General features: G+C 38.5%; 1 protein-coding gene across 25 annotated transcripts in view; it reads left to right on the top strand.

Moving 5' to 3' along the window:
* DLG2 (discs large MAGUK scaffold protein 2) overlaps window positions 1-20,784 on the top strand; it is a 983,885-nt gene that overhangs the window by 491,752 nt on the left and 471,349 nt on the right. The window contains exon 1 of one of the 25 annotated variants that reach the window (XM_077174049.1): window positions 12,927-13,330. The exons of 23 other annotated variants lie outside the window; for them this stretch is intronic. In XM_077174049.1, the coding sequence (XP_077030164.1) occupies window positions 13,253-13,330 (78 nt within the window). In that variant the 5' untranslated portion in view covers window positions 12,927-13,252. Of the gene's footprint in view, window positions 1-12,926; window positions 13,331-20,784 lie in introns of those variants that run through there. One more of the 25 variants, XM_054628508.2, reaches the window with a different exon arrangement.

The following is a 20,784-nucleotide window of genomic DNA, read 5'->3' as shown; positions in this document are numbered from 1 at the left end:
ACCCATGACCCTAAAGACAAAGGACTAAGGAAGAGGAAAACCACAGCAATTGAAGGTGGCTGACTGGGGACAGTTGTCCCTATTACAGCAGTGCCAGGAGCTGTCAGCTCAGGCCGATCAGCAGTTTAATGTTGGGCATTAAACACAGTAGAAAATAGTAACAATCTATAATATTAATTGAAGAGGTGGAGAAGAAAACAAAGTCACTGTAGCATGAGACTGTGCTCAAAGCCAGGCTGGACGAGGACCCTGGTTTAGTGGAACGTGTCCCTGCCCATTGCAGGGAGTTAGAATGAGATGATCTGTAAGGTCCCTTCCAAACCAAGCCATTCTATGACCTCCATTTTTTTTTTCACGTTGTGGGTACAAAGAAAATGCTTTGGTTTTCAGCATTAAGCCTTTTTTGAATGAATGCCAGATATAGATTTCCTAAAAAATATATTAAAATTGGAAAATCCAGCTTATGCATCATTCTTGAAGACTACAAAGCATTACTGTTGTATCTAGAATACGAAACAACAGCCTCCAGAAAAGTGTGCCTCTTGGAAAATTCAAATATTTTTGAGCTTTTCTAAAATGATTCAAGTTATATTCCAGAGTGACACCTTGTGCTGCTAACACTTTATTCAGCAATGCTGTGTGAGAGGTCACGACATCCATCTTGTGCAGTAAGTTAGAAAATAAAGTGACTCACAACTGCACATCTGACACACCCCAGGCTTTGGCCTCTCTCTTTCCACTCCTATTACCCTAGTTATCTTGCCAGACTGTCTGTAAATGTGTCTTGGAGACAGACTGGTGTTACATCTTGGCCTAGCTATTTTACCCTCATTTTCTTCAAATCTTTTTGCCTGAGGATGGGCGTATTCACTTCTGGTAGTTGCCAAATACAAGCATTTCAAAAGTTGATAAAAGTTCTGGCCTAGATATCCATGAGGCTATTTATTTTATGCAAAATTTTAATCACTAAATCACTCATCTAAATAATCATAAATCCATAAGTTGCCTACACTTCTTGCATGGGCAAACCCACTTACATTTCTGATTCCCAAAGCAAAATTGATATTTATTAATCAACCTGTCTGCCTCAATAATAAAACTCCTATAGCTCTCAGTGTGTGGCCTCATAAAAGGTTTTGTAAAAATATGCTCCTCCCTAAGAGATTTGGACCAGCTGTTAGGCAAGCCAGCTGAGCAGCTCTGCTCAGTTCCAGTCTAATTAGAGTTGTGCACAAAACTGCATGTTTGCTCTTTAAATCTTATAGGTATAATTCTTCAGTTCACATTAAAAATGTGATCCATATTCTGTTTTCTCTCCAGAAATGTCCTGCCACATGTGAGAATTAAAATTCGGCTTTTAAAAAATTATACTAATGTATATCCCAACACAGAAGTGGAAAATTATTTATTCATAAAAACATGTAAGTGGTCATAGGAAAAATGGTGAAAAATTCAGACAATTTAATATCCTGGTCTATGCCCACAGCTCATCAAAGGACAGAGTGATGGTTCTTGCACAGCTTCTCCCCTATGTGTAGAATAAATTACGTCAGAGTTAAGTTCCAGAATCAGTATTTATTCATAAATGACTTTGGGCCTTTTATGGTTGTTGATATTTACTTCAATTGACCTGTGGTACACTTCTAAAGTACTTTCACATGTATTAAGAAGCCTAATTAGCTGAAAGATAATTTTTGTAGTTAGCTGAAAAAAACTTTTTGTAGTTTTCTGTAATATCTTAGTCTTCATGCTTTTTAAAGAAGTTAGGTTGGATGAATCAAATGTGCATGATTTTGCAGTCTATAGTTTGACCTGTTTTTCCAACCACAGAATTATTTGTAGGTTATTTGCTGATGATGACAATAGCTAGATATGTTTTAAATGGCTAAACCTTTAGGTTTTGTATTCAGTTCTATTTGGAGCATGGAAACCTAGTCAGGGCCCTTGTCTGAAGTGAATATTTAATCTTTTTAAAATTCCTGTATACTTTCAAAAACTATGAAATACTCTTAAGCAGAATAGCTCTACCATAGTGCAGAAGAGGCTCTACTATAGGCAACTGAAAAAGTGTTTTTTGTTTGGCAAAACTCCCATTTAAATCAGTGGGAGAAGAGAATTTAACTCAGGAATTAGAGGGTTTGGTGTGTTTGAAGTGAAATATCCTTCAGACTATCCTAAGTATAAATTTACCTATCCTATGTACATATCTATCTATTTCTCTAAATTATTACTGGGGAAATTGTGGGTCAGAGTATCAATCTACAAATTTTACAGAAGCTAAATCTACTTTAGGGATATACCTGATTTAAAATAATGTTATATAATATAACAGTGGTTTAGAGTCATATTTTACTACAATCCTGATTATAAAGCCTGCCCATGAAGAATACATAAGTAAAACAGCTATTAAAAATTATATTCAATAAAATTTTAACACTGTATTGATTGCTCTAGACTAGAGCCTATCAATGCATATAAAGCAGATGGACCAGATGTTTAAATGTAGCTCAGATTATATTATATCAGCTTTAACTGCCTCCCTCACACTATGCATAGAAAATCACTGGCAGAAATTACCTTGCTTTCTGAAGGCCAGAACTCTGTAAGTAGTTTGTAAACAGTATTTTTATCTTGAGCTTCCGAAAGGTAAATACCTTCTTGTAATTTTGGGCCAGTTTCACTTAAGTGACTTTGTTTACATATATTTCAAGCATTGCTTGAAATTGACTTCTTTTTTTTTTTTTTTTTCCTTTTCTAATCTCTGAATTTGCATTTGTAATGTAGCTTGTCTTGCCACTGTGCCATGTTCAGTGCTTGTGTAACTAAAAATGCAGCTCTCTCTCAGCAAAGCACATTGCACATTCCTAAATGTACAGCTGCGGAGGCTGAATCCTAGGCTGTGTGCCCTGTCCTAGAAACAGCTGAAATGGGGACTTCTAAAGGACTGCCTGGTATTCTGTATCTCTTTACATGATCAAAGAGCTGTGAGATTTAACATGTGATATATCCATTGACATTTATCCATGATATATTGCTTGGGATGTGCATTGAGCATGCAGAGAATGTGCATGCTCTTCCACACACATGGCCTGGTGAAATCCCATAGGTAGGAATAGCTGTGTACTGCTGTGGAGATGTTGTCCTGGAGTACACTGAGGTGATGCATTCATGTAGCACTCAATTTGTGTTGTGCTCTGTCCCGAGCTTTAACAAGGATCTACTGTTCATAATAGATGAGATAATCAAAAGATGTATTCCTTTAGCCCTCTTCAGTCTGAGACCATCTGAGACTGAAAGATTGTGCTGCCTGCTTATCTCATCTTTAAATCACATCAAATTACCCAGACATTTGTTTAATGCATTTGCAATCTACCATCTTTTTGTTGTCTTCCTGCAGCATTTCTGTGGGCAGAGAACCTTCTCAGTCAGTACTGAGTACTCACACCATTATTTATAAGGAACTAAAAAAGCATAAAGACCTATTTTGTACTTGAAAGGGTAGGCTTGAAAGTAGGAAGTAGACATGTCAGAGAGGGCATTTTAACAAAATAATGGCTTTGGCAGTCATATGTGCTTAACTGAGTGAAATGAGTGTGGGAGGGTTAGGCAGGTTAGTGCCAGGTAGGCAGGCAGCTGGGAGCGCTCCCCGCAGCATGCATTGCACGGGGGGCTTGGTGTGATACAGATGTGCTCTGGATCAGAGCTGGTGCAGACTGATTGCTGTCTCTAAGGACAAGACTGGTAGGTTGGGATAGCCAGCAGTATCTGGGAGCCTGAACCCACTAGGATAAGGCACTGCTCAGAAGTCTGTGCCCTTTTATGACTTTTTCCTTCACTGAACTTTTCAAGACTTTGGATGGCAAAGGGGAAGAAAGTGGAGAGAACAGATTGTTTCTCTTAAGGTGAGAGCTCTTCTCCAGTGCTGGAAATGGTATTTTGGCACATTGCTCATTATGCTTGTCTGGAAGCAGAAAGCATTTTAGAGCTTTTTGTTCAGTTCAATGTAGATCTGGTTTCCCCAGAGACACAGAAAAATAATTGGAGTCCTTGGAGATACTTGTTCTGGTGCACCACTGTGTGCAGGGCAGAGATGTGTTGTGCAAGTCTGTGTATATTAAATATTTTCTGCATTTAGCTGTGGGGAGTGGTGGAGAAACAGACCTTCAATCAGCTTTGGTTTTGCTTCTGGGAGGTCTAGGCATGAAATATGGTGCTTTTTAGGATGCTTGAATAATGAGAAGCAGGGACTTCCTTGCTTTTGTGGTCCTTTGTCTCCTTATGATCTTTTCCGTAAGTTCACATGAGTTCATTCTAGCATCTTTGTGGTGTCTTCTGACATGTGACAAGACAACCAATATATGCAGCTTGGAAAAATTCAATTTGCAGAAAGGTGTGGAAGAATCTTTGATCTTTGATTTGGCAGATCTTTGAGGCTGCTAGATGTATGAATCAAATAAAAGTATTTTCAGTGAGTTGTGCAGAACAGAAATTTTAAAAATATCTGTTGACTGGGATCCCAAAGGAAAGTTAAATGTAAATGTAATTTAGACAGCAGTATTGACAGCTCTGGAGAAGGCTGAAATGTTCTGATTTTTTGATGAAAATGAAAGATAAATATTTTGACAATTTCAAGGAACATTTTCTCAATTTTCTACTGGTTAGAGATCTCAAAAAGTTTCTGTTTTCTTGAAACAGTCAGATTAAATTTAAAAACTTCAAAGTGTTTGGAACGATGCTATTTTTTATTCTTGTCCTACAAAACTATCATAATTTTTTTGGATTTTTTAAAATCAGCTCTAGTCCGTCTCTTGTCGAAGTATATCTCACTAGCAGTATGCAGCCTCAATTCTTCCCCTGGTTTTCCAGTGCCAAAATCCTCTGCAATGAAAAATTTCCCTCCACCATCATCTTTGTCCTATCAACTGGGCTTTGCACTCAAATGGAATTGATTAAGAAAATGTCATGTGACTAATTTTCTCTTATCCTTTTTTTCACATAAAATCAATTAATTAACTGAAGCAGGTCAGACTGATAATTCTTTATTTTAGATTGTAGTGTTTGCTATATTGTTTTCTGCTTCTGAATATCTTGTAGGTTTAAGAATAATAACTCCTTGTCCTTAACTTCTTATTTCCTTATAGTTCCTTTATCTTTTGATCAAAATGGATATAACACAATCCTTTTTGACATTGCTGAAACGGACCTTTTCATGTCTCACATTGCAATGAACCATTTGTGTAATCAGGTTTGATGTGGACTTTCACAGACCTTTCAGCAGAATTCTGTATGATTCTGTATCAGCCAGTGAGGGGGTAGATATTCTTCTTTCTACAATGCCTTCTCTCACAATAATTCACATTTGTTAAAACTTCTATCTTTAGACTATTCCAGTGTGGTAGAGCATTATTCTTTTCATTTTAAAAGTGAGCAGCTGGCTTGCAAAAAGTAAATAATCTCATGCAGAAGAATTTTAGCAGAACTAAGGGAGAAAACCTGGTTCTTGGTCGGCTGTGGTTTGGACTCTCCTCTCTTGCTTTGCTTGGGCAACAGAAATGTGGTGAGTCAGTTCCAAAAACAAGATGTCCTCCTTGTCTCTGACTCTAGGAAGCAAAAATTGCAGACAGTCCTGCATAAAGACTTGTTATCTATCCCTCATACTTACTAGTAGAACATCTTATATTTGTAGAAATTAACTATACCCTTTTCCTTCTTATTTCTTCTATTTGCATTTTAGCATGAAAACATTGCATTTCTAAACCTGTGTTCAGCATCTAAAATGTACAGTATTGTTCTTAAAAATTTGCCTCTGAAGTGCTTTAACTTCCAAGTGATCCTGAACTGTTGAACCACACAGGACCTTTTCCCAGGAAGCTGTGAGGACCACAGCCTAGAAGAGCTCAGGACAGGGATAAAGAGCAAGAACTGAAATGAAAACTGGCAGAAGCCATTGTCTGTTGCATTTGTTGTCCACATGTGGGTTCCTCTCTAATAATCATTAAAAAGCCAGTCAGGAGGCCCTGGAAGGGAGGAGCTGCTCAGCTGGAACATGATCCAGTCAACAGCAGAATTGGAAATGGTTCCAGCCGGGAGTGGGGAGCTGCTGCTTTGGCAGAGGCTGGAAGAGGGACTGAGGGCAACCCAGCCTGAGAGATGACAGGGAATGGTGTGCATGGGCTGCATGGACTCTGCTGCTGCTCAGGAATGTGCTGCTGAGTGGGCTCAACCCACACAGGTACACATGTGCTGCCTGCAGGGAGATGCTGGCATGAGATTGCAGCTATCCTGTTAGATCTCATCACTCGTGATTCCTTAATGCTTCAGTAATTCAGTGCAACCTGGCATCTTGTGCATGAGGGTTTTCTGGAGAGCTTGGACAATGGCAAGTTACATTCACCTTGAACCTTTAAATAATGCTGGGTCAAAGCAGTCAGTGTGATTCTCTGGTTTGGTGCCTACAACTTGCAGTGTTTCTGCTTAAACTGACTTTTTAATTTTGCTCCTGGGGATGATAAAGCAAAAGTGAGATTTAAGGATGCCTTTGCAAGGAAAGACAGCTTGTCATCAGCCAGGAATAAAATAATGTTTAAGGTGGGATGATATATATTCCCATGCTTGTTCCTGCAACTCTTTTTTTGGGGTTCTTTGGTGACTAGCAGTGAGATGAACAACTCTTTATAGGCTGCCTGACTTGGAGTTCCTAATAAAGAAATCATATGGAAATTAGGTATGTCAGTGCCCCTTGTGGGTGGCTGTATGGACATTTCCAGCTCTCCTGCTTCTCACTGGATCTGGACAGGAGAGTTGTGGCTGGCATAGGACTGAGTGAGAGTGCATGTCACATCTGCCTGGCTTTGGCCATGGCAAGTCATATGGGCACGCCCTGGGTCAGAGATTTTGGGCTCCAGTCAGTGTGCAGATTCTCCAGTTTCCTGTATTTTGGTTACCAAGTCACTTTGTGCCTTTATTTGTCCCCTCCCGAAACAGAGATGAGTCCACCATCACAGAGGGTTATGTACAAATAACAAGAAAACAAATGTACTTACATGCTGCAGGGTCGGAGGCACACACACAGAGCTGCAATATAAGTGTTTCCACACTGAATTCAGTTTTGCTGAGGATTATATTTGGCAAGTGCCTTGCAAGATGTACTGGTGACACACATAAGCACTGCTTGCAGTCTGTGGTTCCTCCTTCTTTTCTCTCCTCAAGGATAAATTTTGTAGTTTATATTATTTCCCGTAGGAGTACTTGCCATGCAAAGGTATAACTGTGCTACATACACAGTGCTTTGATTTGATACAAGTCTGAGCAGCGTAATGGCACATCAGAGAATTTGATGCACCATTTTGATTGTGATTTCTTAACACAGCAGGAAGAAATTTAAAAATTTCTATTAGAAAGGTGAGGCAGAAAGCAATTTGTGCTAAACCAGGGACAAATAGGGAATAAACTGGCATTTTTCAGATTTTTAGTTATTTTTTTAAGGCTGCCAAGGGTTGTTGTATTACTTCTGTGACTCACTGGAGTTTCCTACGCACCAGCAAAAACTAGAGCTTAAAATCAATTTTTAAAATCAAAATTAAGTGCTGTAATTATGTTTTTCTCCATTGTAAGACTTAACAAATAGAAGAGGAAAAAGAACTGTCTGGATTTAAAACTTAGTCTGTTCCGCCATTGTTCTGTAAAGTGCTAGAATGCATTCTCAGGGATGTGCTGAGTCTCGGTGTCTAGCACAGCACTTACTTTATTTCCATTTCCCATCCTTCCACAGTTAAAGCTCTATTTTAAGCAATTTTGTAGCAGACCTCCTCATCCTCTCTTCTATTGACCTGTTGCACCACAGGTAGCAGGTTGAGTGCCATCTACCCCATCAAATAATAGAAAAGCAGAATAATAGCAGTGATAATTGCATGGCAGAGTGCAGGCACAAAATATTTGGCGCCTCACACTTGAAGGAGGTCCAGAGGAAAAAAAATGCTTTCATTTTATTTTTTTACTGCTCTGAAGTCTTCTGACATTGTGTATGAAATTCCTAATGCCCTCTGCTAGAAGACAGCTCTGCTATGCATTAGGAAAGGTGACAGAGGACATGTCTGCATGCAGTATCTTCTGTTTTAAGAGGAAATTAGACCTGGGGCAAACTTGTAGTGTCACATCTGGGTTTCTGAAAGCATAATTTCTAAAGAGAAATGATTTGGCACAAGAAATATTAAGGGAGTAGAAAAATTTAAATTGGAAGAGAAGAGTATGAACCTCTGTCATCCCTAATATGCAGAACTTCATTTTCACTTTTTTTTTTCCCATTTTTATCCCATCCCTTCCTTCATCTTGTGCTTCTTTTTTTTTCTCACTGTTCCCTTCTGTGCAACATTTCTTTGTCAGGATAAGTGACTGTTCTAGAATCATTGCACTATATTCTTGCCATTGACTTAGATGTTCCAAGGAAGCATTTAGCTTTTAAGAAACTCAGATTTCATCTTTAACACTCAGGACCAAGAGGTAGAGTTTTAAATTTTTTATTGTAGAAAAAAATGTTATGAAACATTGTAACTAGTAGAAAATAACATAACTAGAAATCTACTTACTCTGCAGTGGTGGGACAGCACCTTGAATCCTGTGTTCAGTTTTGGGCCCCTCACTCCAAGAAGGACATTGAGGGGCTGGAGAGTGCCCAGAGAAGGGCAATGGAGCTGGGCAAGGCTCTGGAGCACAAGCCTGATGAGGAGTGGCTGAGGGAGCTGGGGGTGTTTATCCTGGAGAAAAGGAGGCTCAGGGGGACCTTATTTCTTTCTATAAATACCTGAAAGGAGGAGGCTGCAGTGAGGTGAAGGTTGGTCTCTTCTCTCAGGTAACAAGCAATAGGATAAGAGAAAATTACCTCAAGTTTCATCAGGGGAGATTTAGTCAAATACTAGGAAAAAATTCCTCATGGAAAGCCTTGCCAAGCATCAGAACAGGCTGTCCAGGGAAGTGGTTGAGTCACTGTTCCTGAGGCATTTACAACATGTGTAGATGTGGTGCTTATGGATATGGTTGGACTTGATAAGCTTTCCAACCTCAGCGATTCCGTGATTCTGTTCTGTGATAATCTTTCAATCTGTCACAGACTGTGTTCTGCCCTGACCAAAAAAGAAGTCTTAATGTCTTCTGGTGGTGCTGACTCTTACTTTTGTGAGAGTGCCCATGGGTTTTCTCTAAAGGTATTCTTTGTTGCATTAAGAGGAAGAACATTAGTCCATTTCCCATTGTTTAGAGGGAAGAATGAAAAATTAGGTCCTTACAAAACCTTGGGTCTTCCATCTACTTAAAGAATAGTGAGATCTGAGTGCCTACAATTTATATCTTCTGGACTGAATAGCAGACATTTAGATTCCTGTCTTTTCTCCTATTCTGGTCATTAAAAAGTATGTCTTGGCATCATGTAGCTATGTAAGATAATTAGTTGTGCTGGGGATGGGAAATGGTTGCTTGTACAGTCAGCCAAATCAATATCTGTTGTTGCCTTGTGCTAATAAAAACAAAACTACCTAACTTAGATTCTCAGCTGCAGCTCTGCTCCTGTACCCACAGCTGTGGAATGTTAACAAATAAACCTTTAAGTGATTGTTTCATATCTTAAGTATTTCATTTTTAACTTGTTCCATCTCCTGCCCATTTCACTGGAAACAGTTCTGCAAACCCTGAATACTAATCTTCCCATCCATCTTCCCATTCTTACCAGGAAGGCATTATTTATGACTGAACTGTATTTGTATTTTAAATGGCCCTGTCATCACGTTTTATGACTACTGTGTGTATATACTCAGATAGAGGTTGGAGAGAACCAGAATCCACAGCTAACATCCATCTTCACCACAGGTGTGTGAGGGGGAGGTTGACACCCCACGTGTGTGCTGTGAGAAGTTATCCCTTAACAAGGGAAAATTAATGCTCTGTCTAAAGCAAAGCCAGGCTTCTTCCCAAGTGCTGCTTAAGTAAAGAAGCACTGTTAAAATTGAAAAAGGAGGCAAACTGTCAAAAGTACTGGTGATACTCAGTGCATACAAACAGTTGGCAAGGTGTTTGAAACCACCATCTGTTTCGGTACCCAGCATCAAGTGCCATTGCTTGCGATGTTGGGGAGCCATGTCATAAAAATAATATGATTCAACAGCCTAACTGCTCTGTGCTTGCACCCATGTGCCCACTTGTGGCAAGACCATTTCTTCTCATAGAGGCAGAAGAATGACACTTAATGTATGGTTTGGATGTGTTTTGGTTTACCAAAAACCACCCGCTCATTTGCAGCGAGAAGCTTCTTGTAAAATCTGCTCTGAACTGATTATCTCCTGTCTGTGATAATATTGCTGCTCAATGGCATGCATCTCTCTGTCCTTGTAATGTAGCACTTCAGTGAGCAAGCTAAAGTATGTATTACTCCTGTGAGGAGACAGCAGCTGGGACTTCCAATTCTTCTAAAGCAGCTCAGCTTGTAGCACTTCTGTAAAATGCAGCCCTCGTTATGGTTACAGTAAAATATTCATAATCATAAACTCCCTTGGTACCAGTACAGCCCTAATAAACCTGTTATTGGCAATGTATGGCAGACTACTGCCTGATGGAGCTGTAAGGAAATGGCTTGCAGTCTGGCCATTGCTGTATTTGAGGGTTTGGATAGATCTGCAAATGCATGCAAATGGTTAAACTGTATTTCTGATTAGAATCAGGATTAGGTATTTGGCAAGATTTATTCTTCCCGATCTAACATTTTCAGTGGGTGGAGAAAATTACCTCCCTATTGCTTTGTCATTACTTCTTAAATGAACAATGTATTCTATTTTTTTTCCTTTAAGTGGGATGAATTGGGGCTTTTTATTAATCCCTAATTTTCCTGAATAAATAGTTCAGTAAAGCTGCTAATGTTGATGATAAAAGTCATAAAAAGGAAGTTTTATTGCTTAATGAGTATTTCCTTTGATTTTCTCAGCTTCTGAATATACATAAGACTATATAAGTAGTTGTTTGGGAGAATGTACCCTTTTTTGGTGTAGTGCAATGATTTCAAATTATGTTTATTCTCTTCATAAAAGCATGGGAACAGAGTGGGAGAAGTGTTCTACTGTTTATGCATATACTATGTAAGATTTTTTTCTTCTGTTCCTTTAACATTTATAGTGTTGGTTAAGCTGTGTAATGATGTTGCTTCTCCTTTTCTGCACATTTTTTTTTCCTATCATTGTTTCCTTACAATGGTATTGCAGCTAGAAACAAGGTCTCTGACTTCGTAAATATTTCAGGCCATGTTTCTTCCTTCTCTTGTCTACCCTTCTCTCTGCTTTTGGACATCATCATCCCACAAATAGGGAGAATGGTGAGGGTCTGCTATATGGCATAATGAAGGTTTTCTCACCTTGGAGAGTCCATCTTACTATCAGCCTAGATTTCTGAGAGCTAAAGTGGTGTTATGGAAAGACAGCTCTTCTATAGTAACCATATTCTAAATGAGACATGAATTTACTCTATCTTGTGGTCTTAAAACTTTCTGGCTGCCAGGATTAATTAAATATTTGAATTGGAAGTAGTTAGGAACTATTCCCTTCCCAGAAATACCACCAGTTACCAAATATTTTGTCAGAAGGTTTTAGATGTCAAGCAAGAATCAATCATACACCTTGGAGTTACCTTGAAAAAAGCCCTCACTATCTAAGAATTTCAATTTAGTTAACCAACTTACCATTTTAAAACGTGTCGAGGAATTCTTTGAACTCCCTGTAATCTTAACAGAACTGAGGAGTATGTGCCTTCAGGCTCAAAGCTTGAGCAGTGCCATCCAGGTACAGTACCTTGGGTGTTCTAAGTTATAAGTGGGAGTAGAATATTTTCCCTTTTGATTTTATGTGCTCTGGAGAAAATAGTTTCAGCCATTCTCTGAAAATCCTGGGGCAGAAAAGGTGTTTCCTTGGCCCCAAGAGCCCTATACTAAATTGCTCTGCCTTTATTTCCTTTGCCATTAATTAATTAATTTTGGGTTGCTCCTTACTGTGGAATAGCAGAGTAGAAATTATTCCTGCATGTGTGCATTCCAAATCCAGTGCTGCAGGCAGGACAGCAGTGGTTCTCCTGATGTTGGTATGTTGGTACACTTGTAGGTGGGAGGGCACTGGGCAGGACTTGTCTTCTAAGTGCTATCAAATACAGCACATAACTGTAAACCTTGTAGTTTACAGCCTTGATACTGCATCTGACTGGGAGGAACATCTGGTTTGTCATATGTCTGGAGAGAGAAGAGTGAGCTTCTGCTTATTGTTTAGCCATTTTAACTGAGGAGAGATGCAGGGGTTAAAGCTGAAGTGTGTGACAAAAGGAAAATAGTGCATTGCTGTTTTGCTGCAAAAATAGATGTTCAAAGGCACTTTCCATCTCCTAATGCAGAATAGCATGCAATTAAAGGAAGAGGGAAAAGCATGCTTAGGTAGGGCAGAAGTTTGGAATTTGGAAAAAAAATCTATCAGGTTTCTGTTTTGTGAAGGCATTATCAAAGAAAAACAGAAGCCCTTGACTGAGTCTTAAATCCTTCAGCAGAGCATGTGTGACATCAGCAAGTGAACTGAGCAGCTCTGATGCCTGTCTGTTGTGAACTGAAACTAGGTAGCAAAAATATCTCTGAATAGACCCCAGATCACAAGAACAAAGTAAAATCAATTTTCCTTTCATATCTTAATTTCCCTGAAACACATGAAACACCTGTTCTTTCACCTTAACAGTTAATACACATTTCTATTTTTGGCACTTTTGTACCCCTTTGCTTTCCTGCAGTGCTGTGTATCTCATTTTCGAACTGCTGCTGCCTCTGTTGCATGCTGGCAAATCGAAGAGAACCAAGGAGTTAAATTTCAGAACAGGAGAAGAGGAGGTGAGCTGTCTGCTACAGTAGTTTACTGCAGCTTCCTTTCATACTGACACATATGTAGTTTGTGGTGACAGTGCTAAAGAACTGCAGACAGGCACTTAGCAGACTGGATGTGAGCTGGATACAAAGATGCCTCACCCTGGACTTCCTGCTGGCAGTATGTAAATACACCTGCAGACTGGCCACACTGGGTGGTTTGTTTTTTTTTCAGAAGGCAGCATGAGAGGACTTGACAAAGCAACAGCATAGTTAAGACCTCAACCAGCATTAGATCTGTATCTCAGTTGTGGGGGAAGTTGTGTGTTGGTTTTTTTTTTTGGTGTGTCTGTGCTGCATATTCAGACTGAAATCTTCATCACTACAATGTTTGCCTCTATCTGGTATGCCAAGAAGCTGGGACGCAGGTTTGTGCATAACGCCAGGAAAGCAAAAGCAGAGAAGGTACGTTCCTAGTGGGAATATAAAGCCTTATGTCTCATGCAAGCTGCCTGCTGGCATCCTGTTGTGTGTCTGCTTAGCTTTTTAAAATACCATGAAAAATGACCTATTGCTATTCCGGATTTCATGCGAGAATCCTTCAATATTTTGCATATTATTAAGTACCAGGGAGAAGAACCTTTAAAAAGTCCTTATGTCCTCTTTTGATTGTTTTTCTCCCCAAGATAAACAGCTGTACTTCTGGTATGCCTGTGTTAAGGGAGCACTCCAGTGAACTTGTTGCTGTGCTGCATTATTTTTCCTCGTACCATATTAGGCTCTTAAACAGCCGCTGATTGTTTGCTGCTTATATGTTTTTTTCCTAGTGTGGTACTAATGAGGATGGAATAACATGTTAAGCATTTATAATGTCTGAGAATTTTGTTTCATGGTACTTGTTGAAACTGTGCTGCAGCATGGATGCCTTTTATTTAAAAAAGGTATAGGTATGTAAAAATGGTCAGTAGTATATTTCAGTATTTTTCTCTCATAAAATTGAATTGTATTTAACTGGCTGTTTTCTGGCAGCCCTTGTAGGTAAGAGTCTTCTGCCCTCTTTCTCCCTCAGCAAAACTTAAACAGTTTTAGAATTTGCAGTAATGATAATTAGGGGATATCAAGGCAATTGTATTTTGTTTTAAGCATAGAAAACATTTAGTTAGTGGACCTGCAATCCAATTTTTTCTACATTTCCAGACAAACCATTTTCAAAATGGGACCAATTCCTCTTTCATAAACTCAGATTTAGATTGGGGTGAAAAAACTTCAATGTAATGTTATAAAGTTACCTCATTAGTCTAATAATGATGGCTTCCTCTTTTCCTTGTTGTCTTTGATGTAGTCAAAGACTTTCTAAACGGGCTGCTTTATTATGTCTTTAATATGTCTTATGCTATGTAACACAGCCACCAATCCACTAAGCAACTATCATTGCCTGAATTCCTTTGTAACTGGGAAAGTCTTTCACTTGAAGAAAATTATTAGCAAAAATATATTATACTTGTGTTAGAGGGGAGGAGAGAGGTTTGCTTTTTCTGCAAAATATTCCCAGTGGTTAAAAAGGTGCTGTGTGGAAATTTTGAAATTTAAATATGCAAGTCATTGGGAAGTTACTTAAGTGGTAGTGATTTATATATTTCACATCATATACATGAGGGGGAAATAGAAATGCAGAGAGCTATACATGGGACTGTCAAACTTTCTCTGTCATCAATCACATTTCCATAAAGAGAGCATCATATGAACTCTCCTGCTGTTTGCATATTGCTATGGGAGGAAAAAAAGTTGCAGCCTGGATCTTCCTTAGTCCTGAGGGGCTCCCTCCAGAGGAATATTTGCTCTCAGGCTTCCTCCAAGATGACAGAGGCAGGATGAGTGGACACATTCCACTCCTGACACAGTGGGGCTCACTCAGCAGCTTTAAAAACAGATTTGGTGTGCAGTGCTTAAAGCATATATGGTCATAGATTATTTCAATAACCTTGAAAAATTTCATAAAGCAATGCCAGAGTATTCACTGAGAAAATATTTTCTTCTCTGCAGTCTTGCAGCACCAACTAAAAGAATGCTTTTAAAAATTGTCTATTTTCCTCTTTATTTTAAGTACTTTAAATATTTCTGCATAGATTTATTATATTGCTACTTGTTCATCCCTGTAGGACTTTCAAAATAACTGACAACTTAGGTCCATGCTATTTAAGCTTTCAAGCTATGCTTTGCAGTTTTCAGGGAAAAGCTTTTTCATATTACTTGAGCATGCTATTAGCATATTTGCATGGGAATTCTTTTTTTGCAAGAAGACAGTAAATATGCGATAGACACCTTGCAAAATGTTTACTTATTGACTTACACAAAAAATAAAATTTCTTTCTTGGATGTTTATTCTGCAGGCAGGGCTCATTTATAATTTTTTTTTCCCCTGCAAATTAAACTCTAGCAAATGCAGAAAATCCCATTCCTAGCAGGATGCTATTTCAATAAGTGCCATTAATGATTGGAAGCTGATGAACACTGACATCTTCAGTGCAATATCTCGGTTCCAGGAGAACACAGATAGAATATATATCTATCACAAAGTAAATCCAAAATACCATTTAAGTTCATGTCTTGTTTTTGTTTTGACCTTTTTTTTAATGGTTGAATGATCAAATTATTAAGCAATTTTACCTTTTTTTTTTCTCCCTTAGAAGAATAATTAGCTGTTTTTCTTCATGTGCATGATCTGAATGATACATTGTTTTCTTAATGTGCTTTTGGAGGTAGTAACATACAGCAGTATTTTCTAAAACCGCATGTGTGCAAAAAAAATTTACTTGCAGTAAAGATCTGGATAGTAGAAATCAGAAGACTGGGGCTCCAAAACAGATTTTTCTGTTATGCTTTACTTCTTTGCATGAGTATAAATCAAGAATTTTTAAGGGCTATTTCTAAGAAAAAGAAATTTTGTATGAGCCTATTTGTTTTCACAGGATAAGAAAGAAAATGGAGGATGGATACAACATCCCAAATGGGGGATTGTGCACACACATACGCACAATCTGGCAGTATAGCTCCATAAAATGTCAAAACTTTGGGCCTGAATTGTGCAGAGAGAGGACATGAACTTCGATCTGCCTTGAATTCCACCAGGATCTCCTCCCAGGTGCCTGTTTAGGGGAGCAGAGTTTCCAAGGTGTGAAGAGTGCTGTGCTGGGGATGCACACAAGGGCAAGGGGAAGGAAGGTGTCCCTGCCCAGGTCAGGGAGGTTGGAACTAGGTAATCTTTAAGGTGCCCTAAAACCCAAGCCATTCCATTGTTCTGTGGTGACTAGGGCAGTCCTTGGTGGGGAGAGATAAGGTGGCATTCATGTTACAGCTTGGTGCTCCTGTGTGAGGGTGTTTGGTTGTAGCCACGTGGGTGAGCTTGGCCCACAGTGGCTCCAGAGCTCTGCATCTTGTCCAAAGCTGGAGCTCCTGTCCCCATCCCTCCCATGTCACCATACCTTTCCACTCGTCTCCCCATACCTGGCATATGGCAATCCTTGCTCCAGGGGGGCTGGCATGCAACTTGCCTTTAAGTGCATTTAGGGGATGCAGGGTAGTGGCCTGTGGACTGTAGCAGAAACTAAGAGGGTTTAACTCTTGTTTAAGGCTTTGAAGGCCTTCGGTTTAGGTAATCCTAAGTTTCTTAGACAATGGGAAGGATTATAGGGGAGATAGGAAGGAGTATGACGGACATGGTGGTTAAGATAGCAATTGTGATGCTGGTTGGTTTGTTAGTTTGTCATTGTTTTATGTGGTTTGTAGTGTGCGGGGGGAGTGTAACAGTTGTGCAGTATGCGAGCCGGAGATAGAAGAATAGGCTTAGTAGGGAGAGGATGAGCATGGCGTAGATCTGCATGTTGTTGGTACTTGGCAACCTGCAGCATTGAAGCCAAGGACTGGGGCTTGGAGGAGCTGGAGAACTGATCTTGAACCTTGGGGAAAAGGGGAAAGGATATCAGCAAGCAGCAGAGTTGGGAGAGCAAAGGAAGGAGGTGGGTTTACTTTTCTGAGAGAGAGAACTCTGTGGTAGTTCCTGGGCTTGCTTTCTTATCTCCCTCACTGGTACGTGCTGTTGAGTGCAGCACCACTGCTCCTGCCCTGCCTTTTCAGTTCTTGCTTCCCCTCCAGCCCAGCATTTCCTTGGAGTCTGTGCTTAGATGAGTGGAAAGGCTCTATCTCATTAACGCCCACATACAACTTAAGAGCTTCAGTGTTCAAGGCCAGGTTGGATGGGGCTCTGAGCACCCTGGGCTAGTGGAAGGTGTCCTGGCCCATGGCAGGGGGGTTGGAATGAGATGACCTTTAAGGTCCTCTCCAACTCAAGCCACTCTAGGCTTCCATGACTTCCTGGTAAATATTAGGCTTCTATAAACCAAACATGAACTCTCACTGTTAAAATTTAATCTAGAGAGTGAAAAAGACATCTAGGAATAACAGGATGAATGGCAGCTGTAGGTGTCTTAAATGGTTCTTCCGAGTTGACTGGTGTGCACCAGTATTTCTATTTGAGTCATACTTTTGATATATTTTACAAACTTGTTTTAATTCTGAACTGAGCCAAAATATTTTGAAAAATCTTCAAATTTGGAAAGTTTTATTCCTTTTTTTTTTTTTTTTTTTGTTCTAACCAGTCCTGGCTAAATCTTCTTGTAACTAAAATGGGATGCCTATTAATTGCTCTTAATGTTCTCATTTTGCCATTTTTTGCCAAATCTTAAGCATATTTCTTTACCTTTTTTTTTTTATTATTAGACTAAATCATAAACTCTTTCCAGTATATACAGCACTTTTTATCTACAAATTCTATCTCAATCTGGTTGTCTTGGCTTGTTTGCTAGTGTTACTCTTCCCTTCAAGTAGTGAGACATTTAGTGTACAGGGCTGCCACTAAAGTTACCTGAAAACAGTTGAACTTCTTTCAAGTCATCTCTGGTCTTACCTTTTTTATTGCTTTGAGTTTGTCACATGAAAGGATTATTTTTATGAGAGTAAACATGATCACTTCAACCTTGGAACAAAAATAACTTTAGGCAAAGATTGATGTCTTGAATTTTTCCCATTAAACCACAATCAAGCAGAAATCGAGAGATGTTAACTGCATGTGGTTATGCTATAGAGATAAGTACTCTAAATGGGTGGAAGAGGTACAGAAAAGTAACTGAACAATTAATCATGTTGATCTGAGAGAATGAACTAAAGTTCTGATAATTCTTCACTGTATTGGTAGAATTCAGGTTACAAGGGTCAGTATCAAAAGTGGGAAAAGACTTGCCAAAGTTACCACATAATTTAATTTTAAAAGTGGAAGTTCAGGACTGGTTTTCATGCTTGTTCAGAAGTGGAACATATTGCAACCATGATACCCAAATTCTGAACACTGTAGAATTATTTATGTGGGTGAGGTTTTAAATCTAAAGATAATAGTCAATTTAAAATGAGGTTTCTCCTTGTAGATTATTTTAGGGAGCAAAGCAACAGGGCCCATGTGAAGTGTTTAAATAAGTTGATCTTCACTATTCTGTACTGTTAGAATTATTTTTCTAGTTTTTAGAAATCAAATTACTCCTAAAGTGTTTTCTAAGTTCTAAGAATTATGTCTTGTATTTGAAAATATTCAAGTTTTACACCATAGGGTTTAGCTCATTGTTCCAGTTTAATTCATTTATTAGTTTAATGATTCAAGATAGAAGCAACTTAACTTAAAAAAAAAAAGATAGGGTTATATGTAATGACTAAATAGAATGAAGTTTTTGGACTGTCAATTGTAAATAAAAATAAAGATGACCCAGAAATCCCATTCACAACTAAGCAGTATAATTTTAAATGAGTACTTTTGAAAGTATTGTAGTGCAGACTAGATAAGTAGAACATAGACCAACAGTTTTTCTTTCTTGTTTTGGGTAAATCAAGAGCCCTTGACTGTCAGCCTACAATTAAATATTTGCAAAAGACCCAAAAAATACGCTTTAAGAAGTTAAAACTGGGATGTGTAACAAGTAAACAAGTACAACGTCTATAAATGCATATTTTATAATTTTTTCAAAAGTATTCTGGCAATAACAACAATCAAGTCTTCATATCAAGATGACACTTGAATTTAGATAGTTCTCATATCTGTATTTTAGCACAGCTAATTGCAGGGTGGGCAGTTCTAGGATATGTATTCTTATTTCATTTTTGCTTTGTTGATAAGTAGCTACCCATAATTTAATTTGAAAGAGATAAGAAATTAACTTGAAGCAGTAATTATTCACAACAAAGAATAGAAAATCTGTCATTAAGAAATCATAAAACATATTTGGAGATAAACATTATTTTTACATCTATATATAATTCCAAAGAGGAGAAACTATCTTTTTCCTTCACTGCATTCCTTAGATTTCTTAAGGAGTCCTCTCTTTCAAACAAGAGCTTACCAAATCATTTACAGTCCACTGGGGTTGTGATGAAGTGATAAAACTTGCAGCTCTCATTATTGCCTTGGCTAAAGGTGAAGTGACTGCATCTCTAAGGGACATCTCATGTAGCTGCCACATGCTGTAAGGGCAATGGACAGTTTTATTTGTGTTTGGGCAGCCAAGGGCCCTCGTGTTCCAAGTTCAATGGGATGACAAAAGTGGGTCACTTATTTGCAGAATTACCTGTTCGAACAGATGCCGGAGTTGTCTCAGCCCCCTGGAGGAATCTTTTCAGATGGACTTTCTCGGTGCTCTATTTTACAGTTTTATGGGGAAATCTTTTCACACATAACTGTGTGAAGAAAAATATGCAAGCGTTCCTGTATCCAGAGCTAGCTGGTTTTTGCTTTAGCACAGCTCAGTTGGAATTCTAAGACATTTTGTGATGTTATGATTTAATCCAGAAAAATATAGCTATTCAAGATGGATTTTTTTTTCCTTTTTTTCCTTTGCATTTTGTTATAATCCCATATGCACTAAGATTATAATATATAACAGGAGGGATAAGCTGCCTAAGTAGGGATTTATTTTAACTCACTGCCACCTCACAATCACTATAGTAGTCATAATAAATAAATTCAACTAACCTTGAAAAAATGCAAGAATGATGTTTTAAAATACGATACAGATCAAAAGTAAACTACTGAAGTTAATCCCTTGAAGTACTTAATTTCAAAGTAGTCTTTTTTTTTTTCTAAGTGTGATTTATTTTTTTCTTCTGTGAGGGGTTTTGTTCCTCTTCAGTCTAATCTAAGAGACCTCTAGCCTTAGCTGGCTGCCATACATTGGTGATGCCTCTCCCTTTCCCCCATGCATTATTCTGGCATGCACTGCTCTGTGCCTGTCAGCTACCACCCACAGATGTCTCTAGCATGGCACTGAAAACAGTTCTTTTCCCTTTGCCATTTTAGCCAGTGCTGTGATCATTTTAGAAACAGGTTAAGTAATTTTTCCAGTCATTTTTCATCTTTTTTTGCTTCAGGACAAAACTGAGATGGACAGGAACAGTCAGAAAACGACGATGGCTGCATTAACTGCTGCTCTGAGTGCTTAGCTGGGACTCAAATAGAACCAAATTTAATGAATAAGTGGGCTTATTATCATTGGTTACAAACTAACCTGTTTTTCAAAGAAAAGTTTTTCTCATTTTCCATCTTCTGCTTTCATTCAATAAATAATTTATAATTTCCCCCTCCTTTTCTTTGTATAACTACTGCATTTATATTTTGGTCTACACTGTATATCAAGTTCTGTTCAATCCCAGTGTGTAGCATTTTAAATATATTTAACTCATAAGGTACTCATTATTTTATTGGAATAGTTTTATTTCTTTGTATATATATATACAGTTTTCAAGTATATTATGGAAATGGCTTGTCTGATGTGCAAGCATGATTTTTTTTTTTTTTTTGGTCATTACTTGCCTCTCTGTCCTGC

This window comes from Agelaius phoeniceus, chromosome 2, assembly GCF_051311805.1.
Source record: "Agelaius phoeniceus isolate bAgePho1 chromosome 2, bAgePho1.hap1, whole genome shotgun sequence".
In the NCBI taxonomy this organism is placed as follows: domain Eukaryota; kingdom Metazoa; phylum Chordata; class Aves; order Passeriformes; family Icteridae; genus Agelaius; species Agelaius phoeniceus.
This window is presented reverse-complemented; position numbering and strand designations above follow the sequence as displayed.